General features: G+C 41.4%; 1 protein-coding gene across 4 annotated transcripts in view; it reads left to right on the forward strand.

Annotated features, from left to right (window-relative positions):
- The window catches only part of RPTOR (regulatory associated protein of MTOR complex 1), a 562842-nt gene that overhangs the window by 367373 nt on the left and 177637 nt on the right, over positions 1-17832 (forward strand). For all 4 annotated transcript variants that reach the window (XM_042455637.1, XM_042455638.1, XM_042455639.1 and 1 more), the window contains exons 12-13: positions 7211-7294; positions 8232-8342. In XM_042455637.1, the coding sequence (XP_042311571.1) occupies positions 7211-7294; positions 8232-8342 (195 nt within the window). The remainder of the gene's footprint in view (positions 1-7210; positions 7295-8231; positions 8343-17832) is intronic.

Here is a 17832-nt window from a genome sequence, read left to right on the forward strand (position 1 = left end):
TGTTGCACAAGATTGTTTGTGATGTACCGTTCCCCCCATATAATGGAGTAATATTGGATCAAATCCACAGGTGCTTAAAGACAACAAGTATGCTTAGTGCAAGTTCGACCCCTTCTCTGGCTTGCCTTGCTGTTCAGGTGTTCAATGTGTTTGGCACTGGACATCTGCAGGGAATGGAAAGAAGAAGGCCGCTCTCCTCTCCTTCACAAGCAGTGTGTGTGAGCTGATGGCACTGGCCACATAGCCAAGAGTGTGCTGCTGGAGCGCCATGTGGACTCAACCCAGGATGCTGAAATGAGAAAGGGGCTACTTTCTAATCCCTGGCAACAGCAGCCTTTTGCATTTTCAATGAAGAGGATCCATGGAGAGGGCTATGAATGATTATGGGTTCTGCTTGCTGGAGCATTGCAATACCGATGTTTGCTTTTAACTAGCCCCCCCCAAGTTTTAATAATAAATAAAAATAAAAATTTTATTTATATACCGCCCTTCCATCGATCAGGGCGGTGAACATTACAATAAAATCAAACACAATACAATAATATACACGTATTAAAAACAAGTCAAAACCCCATCAGCCAGCCATCTTGCCGACCAAAGAGGGAGGAAGGCCATCAGGAACTCATTCGGGGAATGCAGCTCGAAATAGGAAGGTTTTCAAGTCCCTTCTAAACTGAGCTAGGGAGGTGGCCGAGCGGAGCTCTGTGGGCAGCATATTCCAAAGGGCAGGGGTGACGCTGGAATACGTCCTCCTTTTTGTGGAGGAGAGTCTGGTCCCTGGAACCCTGAGTAGTTGCGGCCCAGAGGTTCTGAGGGTGCGGGGCGGAATGTATGGGGAGAGGCGGTCCTTCAGGTATCCTGGGCCCAAGCCATGTAGGGCTTTATAGGTAATCACCAACACCTTGTACTGAGCCCGGAAGCAAATAGGCAGCCAATGCAGATCTTTAAGCACGGGTGTAATATGGCTGGCCCTGGAGGTACAAGTGACCAGCCTGGCTGCCATATTTTGTACCAACTGTAGCTTCCGGGTTTGGTATAAGGGTTGCCCCATGTAGAGCGCATTGCAGAAATCCAATCTAGAGGTTACCAGAGCGTGTACCACCGTTTCAAGGTCCCTCTGGGCCAGGTATGGGCGCAGCTGGCAGATAAGCCGAAGCTGATAACAAGTGCTCTTGACTGTCGCATTCACCTGAGATGTAAGGTGTAGCGATGAGTCAAGAAGCACTCCCAGACTGTGCACGGAGTCCTTCACAGGAAGCGTGATCCCGTTCAGGACAGGTGGAACCACCGCCATTCCTGGACCAGGGGAACCTATCACAAGTACCTCCGTTTTCTCTGGATTCAGACTGACTCGGTTTTCCCTCATCCAGCCCATTACTGACTCCAGGCAGGCCACGAGAGGAGAGACGCCATCCTCAGTCACTGCGTCAGTCGGAGACATAGAGAAAATTATTTGGGTGTCATCAGCGTACTGATAACCCCGCCCCCCATGTCTCCGGATGATCTCTCCCAGCGGTTTCATGTAGATGTTAAAAAGCATAGGAGACAGAATGGCTCCTTGAGGGACCCCAGATGTTAGGGCCCTCTTGTCGGAGCACACATCTCCCAGCTGCACCATCTGGAACCTCCCGGAGAGGTAGGATCGGAACCACTGGAGCGCAGTGCCCCCGATTCCCACCTCTGCCAGGCGCTCCAGAAGGATACCATGGTCTATGGTATCGAAAGCCGCTGAGATGTCTAAGAGCACTAACAGGGACACGCTACCCCTGTCCATGCCCAGACGGAGATCATCGACCAAGGTGACCATAGCAGTCTCAACCCCGTAACCCGCCTGAAAGCCAGTTTGAAATGGGTCAAGATAATCCGTTTCATCTAAGATTGATTGAAGCTGGATTGCAACCGCCCTCTCGATCACCTTCCCCAAAAAATGGCAATAGCGAGACTGGCCGGTAATTGTTATGCATCAGGGGGTCGAGGGAGGGCTTTTTCAGCAAAGGTTTTACAACGGCCAATTTCAAGCTGTTTGGAAATTGCCCTTTCCTCAAAGATGTATTAATAATCCGGTGTAACATTGCAGTTACTACCGGTCCCCCCGAGCCGCTAGCCATGAGGGACAGGGATCGAGAGAGCAGGTTGTCTTCCTAACACTTCTAAGGATCTTGTCCACATCCTCGGTACTAACAGACTCAAACTGATCCAGTACAACCGAGACCACGGAAGCTCTGGATGCCTCTACTCTGGGTTCTGCTCTAATACTGGCATCAAGATCTTCGCTTATCCGAGAGGTTTTATCCGCGAAGAAGTTGTTAAATTGGTCACAGCAGGCCTTAGAAGGTTCAAGGATCGGGTTTGGGGCAGGAGGGAGCTGAGTTAGCTCCCTCAGAACCCTGAACAACTCTGCTGGACGCGACTCCGCGGACGCGATGTGTGCACCAAAGAACAAGTTCTTTGCTGCATCGATCGCCTCTCCGTAGTCCTTCAAAAGATGGTCTAGGAGAGCCTTGTCGGGAAAGCGTTGGTGTTTCTGCTAGTTATGGCTAGTTTCTTGTGCTGGAGAGCACACTTCTGGTTACCTGCCTAAAACATCCCTTTTTGATACCAATTTGATATCAAGAGTCAAAGAGGGGTGACTGAGGGCTGGATCCTGGGGTAACAAATGGGCAGATCATTTTCCTAATGGGAGGGGGATAAAACAGTGTAGTTCCCTGAGAATTTCTGTTGGGAACTAGTATGCTTAAAAATGAGTTACAATCAGGGTGTGTATGTGTGTGTTCAGAAATGACCTGAAGGCACACAGCAACAACAAAATTGTGTGTATACATTTCCTACACATAACATACATTGTAATAAGACAATGATAGCAAGTGTATATACAAACATATAATCACCAACATTATCCTGATTTCAACTCTTTCTCTCTATCTCTCTATATAAAATATCTCACAAAGTTAAATGTCAAGAACCATACTACAATGCGCCCGCGCCATACGCAGGCGCGCCATACGCGGCCTTGACCATACGCGCTCAAGCTGCAGGGCGCGCGCGGGGCAGCAGGGGCGGCGCGCCCCATTCAATTGAATGGGCGTGCATGCCCGTTGCGCCCCACGCCGCCGCGCTGCCGCGCACGAGCCCCATTGTTTCCAATGGGGCTCGAGCATAGGCGGAATTCGCCTTACGTGGAGGGATCCGGAACGGATCCCCCGCGTAAGGTGAGGACGGACTGTATCTCTTTAGTTATTGTTGATACAGTGCACGTGAGATAGTTAGAATACTTTGTTATCCTCAAAGTCCAGTGCATTTAATTAACAGCCGTTGACATGTCCTTAGAGCAGGAATAAGCAACTGCAGAATATAGAGGTCAGTTTTTAGCCCCATAGTCCCCCATCACACTCCACATTGGTGCACTAAGGACTCCAAAATCCTCCCCAAAAAATTCTGGGTCATTTTTTTTCCTTTGCTCCCCAGACCCCAAAATGGCTGAAAACAGTAAAATACAAAGGTTTCACTCCCCCAACCCTCATATACCTTAAAAATCTGCCTAACTCCTAGTTTGGGGCTGGATAGTTGGGATGCAATCGGAGGGAGGGGGTAGGAGGGAGATACTGATGTATTTTTTAAAATGCCTGCTTGGAGGAAAGGGGGAGGGGTGATCTTTTGTGTTGATACTGGAAAATGACTTTTAAAATTATTAACCTCTGCTTTTCCTACTCCATTATTACTATCACTGTATACACAGGCGCACACACATGCAAATCAATCCTAATTCACTTTGGAATGGTGCAGGTGGCATCATCCCGGGCTCAGTGTCATCAACAACAAAAGGGAGGGAGCTGAGTGCAGCTAGCCAAAATCCAGCCTCTCAAGTCCCATTTTTGAGTTGATCTCAAAAATGTGACCCAAATGGCTGAATTTTATTCTGTAAGATGTACATGAGAGCAGTAAGAGCCAAGCAAGCCAGAAAGTGTGAATCTTGTGTTTTTCTGTCCCCCCTCAACTCCACCCCACATTGGTATTTTCTTCATCCTAGCCAATGATCAAGAGAAAGCAGCTATGTATCTCCCCTTTAAAAAATACTATTTCTATCTATCTACCCCCAAAATAAGACAATACTCATTAATTTCCCAAGGAATATAGTGTGTGTGTGTGTGTGTGTGTGTGTGTGTGTGTGTGTGTGTGTGTTTTACATGTATTTATTCTTGTAAAGATAAGTTTATATATTGTTAGGTTAAAAAAGTATTATCTATTATAGATCATTTTGCACAGGTTTTATTTTTTTTAAAAAACAAAAACAAACCACAAACACATACACAATGATTATTGTAGAAGTGGAGAAGATACAGTGAGATAAGTAAAAAGATCAAATGGTTTGAACAGCTCCATAATAAAGCTTTATGGATCCAGAATTCTTTTAATTTATGAAGAGGGTTATTTCATACCAAATGGGAGGAATTGTATAAATTGGTTATTGAAAACAAGTGCTAAATTCAGTGAATTTTCAATCTAATCCAGTAATCTGATTTTAAATGCTTTGTTCTTCTATTTCACTTGTGTCTGGCCTCTGTCCACCTCCTTTGTTCCTTGTGCTGTGTCCACACGTTCCCAGCTCCCCCTTACTTACTGTTTCACAGCCACAAGGATTTACCCGCCCCACCTCTTCCTGTACTATCTGTTTGTTAGTCCTCGGACTCCCCCTTGGACAAGGATGATGTAATTTATTTTTTGAACAGCTCATATTATACAGGTGCTCAGTAAACACTGTATGTGACATTCTGTTTTCGACAACCTCTCATTTTATCTCAGTTCCCTGTGTTTGTTTTCTGTCTTACCACTGCACTATCACATGTCAAGTTACTTTGTTCTTTAGTGTCCCAGAACATAGGCAAACAACCAGATAGGTTTATTGTCTAAATTTACTCTCTTTTAGACTACATCTGTACAATAATAGCTATTAGCTCAATATACTTTTGAGGCATGATGGTAAAGCTTTGTAATACTATTTTAATTTAATTCAAAATGGAATTTCTGAGCCTTCAGGCTTTTAAGTACAAAATGAGATAGAACTGCATGGTACAAAAATAGAGGACATAAAAATATCAATAGAAAATGAGGTGGAAGAACATTACATTGTTAAGAGATTACAGATTAAACACTGTTGTTGAAACTCCTAATTCTGTTAAAACAATGAAATGAGAAACAGGACACAGACTCATGCCCAGCTAAATTTAAAGCTATAGAACTACTAGTCCATTAGCATAGTTAGAAATGACCTTAATGAGTTTGCATTAAATTTCTACTTTCACCAACACCCCTTTCATTCTAGGTTGTTACCATTCATGAAAGCAAAGGCTAATTATTGCTTCCAAGTCCTTTTGAGTAGCTTTCTGCTGTTCATTATAAAATAGACTGGAAATATAATTTTCACCTGAGTATCTCTGCCTCCCTCTCTCTCACATTCATCTACTCACCCACCCACACTGCTTCGGCCTTTTCTTTCTTCAGGTCTAAGCAGGATCCCATCTATGCACAATGTCTATGTACTGTAATTGAGAAACATAGGATATTAGAGACAAATCCCTTCGAATCAGGGGTGACCCCTTCCTTCATTTGAACACACTAAGGTACCAGTTTCTTGAGAAAAAATTAAAATAAAATAAATCCAGAATAATTGCAGTGTATATTTTGTCCTCAAAATGTGGTAGTCATTATCAATGGCATCACTAGGTTTGTTATTGCTCAGTGCAATAAGTCATAGTGTCTCACACACACACCTTGATCTCCTACACCATTCAGAATCCTTAGTAATTTTTTTGTATTAATGTTACTTATAAATGATAATTCCAATATATTACTGAATATAATTTTAATAGTTGTGACATAAACAACTAGCAAAATAAAAATTATATCTTTAAATTACAATATCATACGTACAGTTTAAAGGCATTTACATATACATAGTTTCATGTCACTGAAGTAAACTTTAGTAAAATGTGATGTTTTTTTTTTAAAAAAAATAAATATAAATTTAAAAACTGGGACCTGGCCTTTCTCTTCCTACTAAGCCTCACCCTACTCACAGCATCTCTTCAGCATTTTAAAGGGACACAGGTGAATACCACAGCTTGTTTCTACCCAAAGGCAGATGTTTGATGAGCAGTGGTGTCACACACACCCCTTAGGGTGTCTGTCACCTGGTGCGGTCCGTTCCCCACCTGCCACCTCCCTAGTGACCCCACTGGTCATTATGATGATAGAAAGCTGTAGGACCAATAACAGGAGAATAAATGTGAGTCGCAATGTTGATTCTTTGTAGTATGATCTTGAGATTTCTGGTGAAATGTCAGTAGGGCACCTGCACTACCAGTTTGAGAAGAGGGATGAATAGAAAAAGCTAGTTCAGAGTTAACCGTGTTGGCTGCTACCTGCTGCTTACCGAGCTGTTTATTTTCAGACTGTAACACCTTTGAGCATTCATCTCTGTGATCCAGCCACCACTATTATTCTCCAGAGGAGGTGCTAATGTGGGTATGAGACTTAAGGGAAGAGGAAATAGACCATGCTGGCATGGATAATAAAGCTGGAATCGCTAGTTTGCCTTTCATGTCACAACAGCAAATATGCCAGCAAATTAGTTATTTGTGGGTTAGGGGCTCAGACTTCTGATTCCCCCCCCCCCATGCACTTCTGCATTCTATCTGGTTTGTGGCCATGAGCAAAACACATCTCTTCATGTAATCCAGCACTTTGTTTACAACTCTGGGCAGTCAAAAGCTTGTGGAAGGCCTTCAGTAAGTCTTGTGGGAACAGCAAAATCTGGTTTTCAGTTCCTCAGCATGTGACATTTAGAGAGAAATAACACTAAAGAAATAAATATGTGCACATTTTGCATGGATGTGTGCATCTTTCCCTAAGGCTTCATCTCTACAATATGTAAACATTTTCAGGAAACTCTTCTATATGCTGAAGTTATATAATAATTGGCCATATAAGTCATATCATGTATGATGCATGTAACCTGCAATAGCTGTCTCCTGATATATCTGCTCTCCATATAGATTATGATGTTTTACTTTGATTGCAACACTGATATTGAAAAGTTGGTGCTTGTAGATAACCTCCCTACACCCACCCCATCTGTCTTGTTAAGTGTGACACAAAGTTTGAAAAGGACTGTGATCTTTACAATACCGGTTTTCCCTCTTGTTTTCTGCAGGTGCTGTTGAGTCAAGTGCATCGGCTGCGAGCTCTTGATTTACTGGGGAGATTTTTGGATCTGGGTCCCTGGGCTGTTAGCTTGGTGGGTACATATTACAGCAGTCTTTTTAGAAGAGAAGGTGTGTTTTCTATGCAGTCTGCATGTATAAGTGATGAACTGTCACCAATTGGATGGCTGTGAGGTCAACATAAATCAGGCTGCTAAAGTTCAGCAGGCTATAGAAGCTGATGACAATCCTTTTTATGTGTAGTTCACATTAGCTGAAGATAGTAGTGCCCCTCCTTGTTTGGTTTATTCAATTCCATCTGAGGCTGAGCACAGTGATAACAAGAGAGGGGATGTGACTGTGCAGACAGCATCTTGTGAGCATGCCCTGGTTTATTAAACAGGCTGCCTCAGTAAAAGGAGAATGAGAAAAATTGGATGATCTTCCCAGCTGTTGTAAATTTTCTCCACATTTGACATATGGGCTACTTGGATCTTAAGAAAGAAGGTCTTGGATTTAAAAATTTCAGGATTTTAAACTATATATGGCTGGGTACACAAAGCCACTGATGGTACACTATATGTAAAAATGAACCAATAAAAGTTAGAAGAAGCAAAAACAGAGGGAACATGATGTTTATTAAAAATAATGTCACTTTTAGTGAAAAGATAGATGACTGGGCATTTGCAGTTTATCTGCTTGTAAGAACAAGTGGTTCCAAATTAGAACAATGCATGAAAGTTCCAATTCCAAATAATGTATCATGAGTACATTGTATACTGAGCAAAAATTCATACTAAATTAAGCTTTGGTTTTAGCAAGCCAGATGAATTGGGAATTCTAGGTGACATCCAGGACTAAAATTGACCTAAGAAAAATATGTAGAGTTTATCACTTCAAACAGCATTGTTGTAATGAAGATTGCTTATGAGACATTCTGTAGGTTATTAATGATGGAGGGCAGATCAGTGCTATCAGCCCCCACCCTGCACATCTTAAGCTTATGTTATATTATCAATTTCCGTCCCCTAGGCATTGTCTGTTGGCATTTTCCCCTATGTATTAAAGCTGCTTCAGAGTTCTGCTCGGGAGCTAAGACCTCTTCTGGTCTTCATCTGGGCCAAAATCCTTGCAGTGGACAGTGTAAGTAACCATGAAATCTTGATTTGTGATTATGTAGGTTACTGTAAAAGAATACTCTCATTAATTTCAGTAGTAACACTGAGGTAACTTGTTCATGGTTGGGTATGAGATGAAAATGAGAATGACTTGCTTAAGGTCACTAAATTTGGAACCAAGAGCAAAACTCACAGATCAAAGTGGTAAAAAGCTCTCCTCCCCTGCCCTCTTATTTCCTAGTCTCAATTTATATTGTCTCTTTTCTGTCAATAGTAAACTAATTTCAACAACTTCAGACAGAAACTGAGATGGTATGTTATGGTTTTTATGATGAAATGAGGGAAAAAGTGAAAAATTGGAGAGTTTATCACACGTAGAGTTATTTGCCTCTGTGTTGTTATGACATTCACATTAATGGAGACATTATGTATAAGTTTTCTTTGTAGAAAATCACTGGTTCATTAATGTTTTTACTTATTAAGTATATCTGATTTCCCTTCTCTCAGTTTTCTAAACCATCTGTTACTTTTAAGTGAGAGACTCAAGTTTTAGGCCCTTTATTCTAGTTAATGACTGATACAGGCAAATATTTTATCATATAGTTTGGTCTATAGGCGGACTTCTTCAAGAACAGGACCCTAGGCTACAACCATACATTAGAAATAACTGGGTGCTTTTATAGGACTAGAATTAGTTTTATCTCACTTGATCTCACTAGACCTGGCAGCCCTTTATAGCTTAACAAATGTTCATGAGCTCTTCATATAGCTTTGCTATATGTCTTTCTGTATTTTTGTCTGTCTGTATCTAAAAATATATCAGGTTATATTGGGCACAAAAATAATTGCAAACAGAGATGATTACCTAGTGTAAGTATTATAATATTTTAAAAAGATCTTTCTGAAACGCCTGACAAATCTGAATGTCGGTGTCGTCTATATCCTTTTTAATGAATAGTTTAAGCCCAAGCAGGAGGAGAGAGCTATGATCAAATGCTGGCATCTTTTCCTACTAATCTAGATTGTGCTTAATATTATTAAATATATTTTGGCTGACGTATTAAGAGGATTTCAAATAGGAAAGAAAATGAAACACTGCTTCCAGATAGTGAGGGGAATCTTATTTCTGATAATGTACTTGTGTTTGGCTTGAAATTCAAACCTCCATGTATGATTCAGATCATGAATATATTCATTAAAACTGGCACACAACACTGTATAGGCAAAAAAGGTAAAGGTAGTCCTTTGACATGAATATCTAGTCCTAAGCGACTGTTGGGGGCGGTGCTCAATTCCAATTCTAAGCCGAAGAGCCAGTGTTGTCTCAGGATTGTTCTGGTGGTCATGTGGCTAGCATGACTTCACCGTATGCTGTTACTTTCCCACTGAGAAGTGGTACCTTTCTATCTACTTGCATTTGCATGCTTTTGAACTGCTAGGTTGGCAGAAACTGGGACTAGTGACAGGAGCTCACCCCATCATGCAGCACTCGGGCCTCGAACTGCCAACCTTCCAATCTTCCAGTCATCAGAATTGGCATCTTAACCATTAATGCATTGCATCCCATGGCCAATATGCCAATAAAAATGTTGCTAGAGTGTATAGGACACTTTTTTCTTTTTTCTTTTTTCTTTTTAAAAAGTCCAAATGTATTCTTGCAGCTCAGACTGGTGGAATTCATACTTCAGAAGGAAGAGATGTAAAGCCTTTATTTTAGAGCTGAGACATTTATTCATTATATTTTCTGTGTTCCATCATTCAGTAGAAGGTCTCTCACCTTGCCTGTCCCACATGCTATTCCTTCCACTAGCTTATATATCTAAAGCAAGCAAATGTTTATACTTTTTTACTCCTTTATCATTTGAGGGTTATCTTCCTACTTCCATGTTATGATTTTCCATTATCCCCCTAAGTATAATAGCAACACTGAGGGAGTTGTCTATTTGGGCAGAAAAAGATTTCCTGCCAGCTGAAGAGTAATTATGCCAGGTCTTTTCTTTCTTCATTCTCTTGAGTTGCTATTGAATACAGGGAAAATAAAACATAAAAGACTAGGTGTAGCGGTTGTGCTTTCTAGTATTCATCTAAAATACAATGTAGAGTAAATTTCTTTGGCTGTCTCTCAGTGTGTCAGAAAGCATAAGATGCAGTGGCGCCATGCAATGGGTGACACCCAGTGTGGGGGGCAGGACTTCTGGGGTGAGCGGAACCTCTGGCCCCAGACCTCTGGTGGGGTTTCCGGAAGTCTGGGGCTGGAACGATGTCCAGAGGGCCGCAGCCATGTCCCCATACGCCCAGGGGAGAGCCAGCCCAGCATGGGTCCAAGCAGCTCCCTCAGGGGGCAGAGGATCCCCACGCGGGTGAAAACAATGCCTGTGTTGGGCAGGGAAATGACTGGGTATCACCCCCCCATCCTGGGATGTCACCCCCCTTTTGGGTTGTCACTTGGTGTGGCCCGCACCCCCTCCCTCGTGACACTACTGCTGAGATGAGCCCTGGTGCTTACAGTTGTAAACCGCTTAGACACTGTTAGTTCAGTATGAAGTGGTATATAAATGAAGCTGTTTGGTTTGTTTGTTTGTTTGGTGGAGCAGTGATTAAATGCCTGTACTGATTCACAAACCATAAGGTTGCGAGTTCAATACAAGCCAGGGCTCAAGCTCGATTCAGGCTTGCATCCTTCTGAGGTCACTAAAATGAGTACCCAGATTGTTGGAGGCAGTTAGCTTACACTTTGTAAACCGCTTAGAGCAGCGATGTCCCATCTCTGGTCCTCCAGGTGTTTTGGGCTTCAGCTCCCAGAAGCCTCAGCCACCTTGACCAATGGTCTGGGATGCTGGGAGCTAAAGTCCAAAAACCTGGAGGGGCAGAGTTTGGACATCACTGGCTTAGAGTGTGCTTAAGTGCACTGATAAGTGGTATAAAAATGCACTTGCTATTGCTATGCGGAAACAGGAAGAAGGAAGGGACATGGTCCAATGTGTAACAGCCCAGTAGCCACACCGTAAGAGAGTTCAGATTGGGCTGTGTTTTGCCTGCCCCTGTTTTAGGTCCTGATGAGCGCATTTCTTGCATGACCATGGTATTCCAGTGTGAGTTGTTACGTAAAATTTATGTCAAGAAGTGATGACTGCAGAGGAATGTCCCCTTTATGTAAGTGGAAGTATTATTCTAGGTGCTGTAGGCAATCATGAGGAGCTGTTCTTCATTGCGTTCAATGAAAGATAGATGTAGTGATTAATTGTTCAGCAGCAGTGAATCACTTCTGTGCTGCAGACAAAAGAGAGAGAGAAAACAGGAAAGGGGTGTAGTGACTGAGCTACAAATCAAGAAATGCCTAGTTTGAATTTCACTTCCACTGTGAACTTTCTAGGTATCCTTAGGCAAGCCATTCTCTCTCAATCTAGATAGATATACTGGTTTATTTTACCTGGTAGTTGTAAGAGCTACAGTTGTAAGAACTACAGCTAGGTAATACATAAGTCAAGCTTATGTACACTTGAAAGTGTACAAATGATAATAATTGGAGTAGCAGTATTACTGAGGTTTTAGTAATAGTTGCTAGATAGAATTGCCAAGCCAAAGGTATATTTTAAATGTGCACCAGTTGTATTTAATAGCATGTGCAGTTAGCCATCCATATTCATGGATTCTGCATCCACGGATTCAACCATCCACAGCTTGAAAATAATATTTTTTTAAAATTCTAAAAAGCAAACCTTGATTTTACATCCACAGATTTTGGTATTAGGAGATGGGGGGCCTGGAACCAATCCTCAGTTAATACCAAGGACCCACTGTACTTGTTTAGAGGTCAGGGAACGTTCTAGTAGTACCTCAGTGCTGAGAGATTGAAATGGTCTTCCAGAACTATGGTACTGCCAGAACATTCCTTAGTATCCATATCAGTAATCTGTATGGGACCTGCATGTAAGATCAGGATATAGATATAATAATAATCACAGGCTTAAAGCAGAACTCTAGTTCAAACATTTCCTTGGATCTGATTCATTACAGATTCAATAGAACTTATCAGTAGATCATTTTCAGATCTGGTTCAATTTTCAGATCTGTAGACCTTTATTCGTATTCTCTCCAATGCATAGCCTGTTGTTAAAGAAAACAAAAATAACGATCACAGAGAACCCACACAAATTTGACAACGAAGAAATAAAAATAGTAGAAGAATTATCATACCTGGGATCAAATATTGATAGAAGACTGGGAAGGACAGCTGTGAGAGAACTAAAGAAGATCCTAAAAGGCAAGGGTATACAACTGAGCACAAAAGTTAGAATCGTACAAGCCATTGTTTTGCCTATTCCTGCATATGGATCTGAGAGCTGGACAGTTAAGAAGGAGGGATAGGAGGAAAATCAACTCATTTGAAATGTGGTACTGGAGAAGAGTGCTAAGGATTCCATGGACAGCCAAAAAGACAAGCAGTTGGGTCCTGGAGTAGATCATGCCAGAAGCCAAGATGACAAAACTCAGGTTGTCATACTTTGGACACATCATGAGAAAGCATGAATCATTGGAAAAAACAGTAATGCTGCGAAAGGTAGAGGGAAATAGAGAGGAAGGTCGCATGCAAGATGGATGGACTGTATTAAAGAGATAACGAGTATGAGTTTGCAGGAGTTGAGCAGAGCAGTGGAGGACAGAGGGTCTTGGAGATATCTCACCAGCAGGATTGCCATCGGTCAAGATCAATTCAAGGGCAGTTAACAACAACAAAAACTTTATTGTCAAGAGTGACAGTATCCAGATCATGGTTTGCAATTCCTTTCAGTTTACAAGTGTCTCTAACTGATCTGAGCAGTGAAGATTCTACTTATTCTTTCCTGTGATTTCTTACGTTATATTCTAGGAGACAAAATAATTTCCTGCATTTTCTGGCTTTATATACAGGATGAACAAAAACCTGGGAAATCAGAGAGAAGAGGATGCCACAAATGTGTACTTGTATGCACATTTGATGAAGAATACCATTTATTGTTTGCTTCCCCCCACTTCTCTTGATTGGCCTTTGTTGCATCCAGAGCTTTCCATAGAATAGGCTTTGGAATTACAGTATTTGGGGAGGGGGTATGCATACATTTTGAGGTGGACACAAAATCAAGAAACTTAAAGCTGCTAGAATAAGATCTATGGAATGTCATATTTTCTCTTTAGGTTTTTAGGGTGTCCTTTTTATATCCATAGTAGATAGGTTCTCCTTAAGGTCACCATAGGTTGGAAATTACTTAAAGGTGCACAACAGCAAATATATACAAGGTCCTCAGCCCTAGGGGAAGGCAGGGCACCAGAATTGACTAATGAATTGTAACTTGATATACAGTAAATTCAATACACAAAAGAACACTACATTTATTGGCCCATCAAAATGCACAAAACATTTCATGTAAGCTTTCAAAGATCCACTAGCTTCTTCATAAGGCAAAGGATTTAAAAACTTATACACGGAAGAAAATTGAGTTGGAGTCACATGCCTGCTTTTTGTATCAGATACTGTTTTTGTTGTAGTTCAGTTGGTATGGACAGAGGCCCTTTTTTGGCCTTGTGGGGATGAGGCAGAGGCAGTAAAACTTAAACTCCATTAGCAGCAGTAAAATAACTCTTCTTGGGATTTAGGCTGTCTCTTTCTTGTGAAGTGCCAAACCCCATTCTTGAGCAGAGAATACTGAATTTAATTAAGGTTGTACTTGACTACCACTATCCCAAGCACATAGGATAAGTAGTGCTGATTTAAACTTCATGTTAACATCGATGCCAGTGGAATCCTTATTGCAATAGCAGGAGATGCAGCTACATTGATAAAAGAGAGACTACTTTGTAATGAAATAATAATAATAATAATAATATTTATTTGTATACCGCCCTCTGGCAAACCAATCCGGGCGGTTAACAACAGTAAAATATAAAATATGACAATTAAAAACACTTTATCCCTCCCCCCCTTAAGACAGTATTAAATAGTATAACATATTAAAAATACAATATCAAGGATAAAAACAGCAATTAAAACTAAAAACCCTGATATCCCTCTGTTGATCCTCAACCATCTCTAAGATGGGGCCACGGGAGGAATGAGGGAATCAGGGAACCTGGGCCGGGATGGTTAATCTGGAAAGGCCTGCCAGAAGAGATCCGTCTTGACCGCTTTTTTAAAGCTGTCTAATGATGTTATCTGACGGATCTCATCCGGCAGGTCGTTCCAGAGTTTGGGGGGCGACAGCAGAGAATGCCCTCTGGGAGGTTGCCGCAAGCCTAGATTTTAGAGGCTGCAGTAAGTTCCTCCCAGAGGACCGGAGAGCGCGGGGAGGATTGTACGGGAGGAGGCGGTCCCTGAAATAGCTTGGACCCAAGCCATTTAGGGCTTTAAAGGTGATAACCAACACCTTGTACTGGGCCCGGAAGCTGATAGGCAGCCAGTGGAGTGCATTAAAGTGCATTAAAGACAATTTTCATTGAAATAAATGTGCTCAGATTTTGAAAGGAAAGGCAGTTTTAGATCTGTATCTAAGTACCACATAAATATGCTGCTAGAAGAATTTGTTGGTAACAGCGAGATCTTATGACCAATAAAAATGTTCCAGACATGTTTTAAAAGTGTGCCGGGGGGTGGGTGGGGGTAGAATAATAGTTTTGTGGTCTTAAGCTATGAATGCTGCATCTTTTACATAAGCTTGAGCACTCCTCGGCAAAAGTTCTAACTGTGTTGATGTTTTACTGCTAATTATTTGATAGGATGAGATCTGTCAGTGCTGTACATTAAAACATTTTCCCCTGGCATCATACTGAGAGAACAGTCCCTCTATTAACATAATTTACCATGGCAGAATCTGCTTTTTTGGGGGGGGTGACAGAATATTGCCTAAGTTAGGTGTTAGTAATAGCCAGATTCTGTAGAAGTAAGTGGCCCATTTTCTAACTGGCAATAGTGCATTTTAAAAATTCAAAATAGTTATCCGTTTAAAGCAGCAATGCCTAAAGGCAAATACTCTGTTCACATAATCTGATTTCAGTTGCTCCCTTCTGCTCTGCATCAGCCTGCAAAAAGAAGTTTTAGGTACCTGAACAGTGTAATATTCCCTTGCATCTTTGTCTTTCCAGCCTCCTTTTGACAATTTGAGCCATCTCCTCTTTATTCTTTATTTCTGATTAAAAATGCATTACTAGCTAGCTTGCTCTCTCTCTCTCTCTTTCCCCTCTACCAATTGTTACTTTAGTTTTTCACATAAATATATGTATGTAGGTGTATTCATTCATCATCTTTTTCCACCCTGAATATGTCATCCCCAAAAGCCTGAACTGGGATACTAGCAGAGGATGTCTGAAAAAGCAGTTTGGGATGAAAATTATTAGTAGTAAAGCCCTGGCTGCTTGATTCTCAGTTAATTCACATCCCATGTGAAACATGGAGAAAGCTTACTTTCAAAGGGAATTTCTTCAGAAGACCTTGGCTGTGTTCCATTCTTATTCTTAAACACTATCAAAATGATGGGTAGAGTGTATGTGCAAAGAGGACTTGTATGTCTGAAGGATGCAGTGCATCTCTGTATCATCTGGATATAGTGACATATTGTCTCCTCCTTAAAGAAGACTGAAACAGTATTAGAGGCGGAAAACAGTGCTCCAGGACACTGACTTGGGTTTGTGTGCATGAATAATAAAATTATGTATTTAAAACAAATGCTCTTATTAGATTCCAGTAGCAGTATACAAAGTAACATTAAAAAAGCAATAATGATGTACAACAACTAGGCATACTATCTGTCAACTATCTTGTTCTAATATATGGACCCACTGTCTTAGCAAAAGGTTACTTAAAAACCTGGTGCTGAAAGCTGACTGATGATGGCACTCCAGGTGTCCTAAAGAAAAGGCTTGCCTTATATAAGAAGCTGCTGCCCAGAAATAGCTTGCTTCATGAAGCAACCATTAGAATTATTTGGTAGAGCTGGATGGGATTCCCTACACAGAAAGAACTTACACTGGGTTCTGTGTGGCAGCTTCTTCATGTGCCTTTAGCTTGGAACAAATCAATCTCTGATCTACCCATGAAGTCTCTGCAGAACTGGTATGAAACCCACTGAAGTAAAGGTGGACATGATATGCTTATCTGGCATAGCAATTTTGTAGATATCTTGTTTGCCTGTCATTTGTTTCACCAAGAGGTAATGCAGAATATGTGTGTGTGTGCTGAGAATTCTCAAGATATATTCCTTGTGCCCCCCCCCCCGGGCTGCAGTTCCAGTTTCTTGACAGAACATACTTTTCTTTGAACATACTTTTACTTTGCCTTGATTTACCAAATCACTTTTTCCCAGTTTAAGGGTGCATCTGCATCAAAGAAGCAATCCGGTTCAGCCCCACTTTAACTACCATGGCTCAATGCTATGGAATCCTGTGATTTGTAGTTTGTTGTGGCACCAGAGCTCTCTGACAGAAGACTTTATGTCTCACAAAACTACAATACCCAGAAGGCCATAGCATTGAGCCATGGCACTTACAGTGGTGTCAAACTAGATCATTTCTGCAGTGGTGATGCAACTTTAGTAAATTCTTCTAAGAATTTTTTAAAAATAGTTTTTATTTCTTGTTCCTTTATCTGTTTCTCTGTAGTGTTAATATGTTCCTGCTTCTGTGCTGTACCTCCACTTTCATCTCATCATTGTTTCTTCATGATTCTTCGTCCTTTCACTCAGCTACTAGGTTTTTCTTTGTTCTTGAGTCTGACATTCCTCTCCACATCTGCCCATTTCTTTCCTGGCTGACTCTTCTCATCCCCTAACTGTTGCAGTTTCTCCAAGCCTCTTCAGTGCCCTGGTTTGATAGTGATGTTTTTGCAGACATTGCTTTAGTTTACCACAGAAAATGAAGCAAACGGTTGGGTGCTGTTGTGACCTTTCCTTTGAACAGATTTGCGATTTTGTTTCAGGCCCCAGCTATGTTTATATATATACAAGAGTGTGCTCAAAGATTCCTACTATATACCAGAAAAACAGTAAAATATGACTCTATAAAATCAAAAAAGGAAACAAACACAGTAAAGCCATGCAACTAAAATGTAGAGGGAAAAAAAGTGGTTTTGAGCTGGTATCTAAAAGCTTAAAGTGTCAGTAACAGTCACTGCTCCATGAAGAACATACTGTCTAGCCATTTTCTTGGGTCATTGTCTGGATACTGTTGGTAAATTGATCAATTTTCAACTGTCTGACTATTCTAGTTTGTCTCCTGATTTGGCTCCTTTGCTTCGATTAAAATGGCCTCCTTCAAACATTGCAGCAAATGTGGCGTGAAGATCCCTACCTCTGACCACCATGACCAGTGTATTTTGTGCCTTAGAGAAGGCCATAATACTAGGACTTGTCCACTTTGTAAGCCTAGGACATCGCAGGCCCTTAAAAACCAGGACCTCAAACTTAAAGCGGCCCTCTGGGACCAAGCCCTCCATCTGGCTTCTGCCCCTACTTTGGAGGACCCCCCTGTGCCCCACTCCACTGCCTCTG

This window comes from Sceloporus undulatus, chromosome 2 (genome assembly GCF_019175285.1).
Source record: "Sceloporus undulatus isolate JIND9_A2432 ecotype Alabama chromosome 2, SceUnd_v1.1, whole genome shotgun sequence".
In the NCBI taxonomy this organism is placed as follows: domain Eukaryota; kingdom Metazoa; phylum Chordata; class Lepidosauria; order Squamata; family Phrynosomatidae; genus Sceloporus; species Sceloporus undulatus.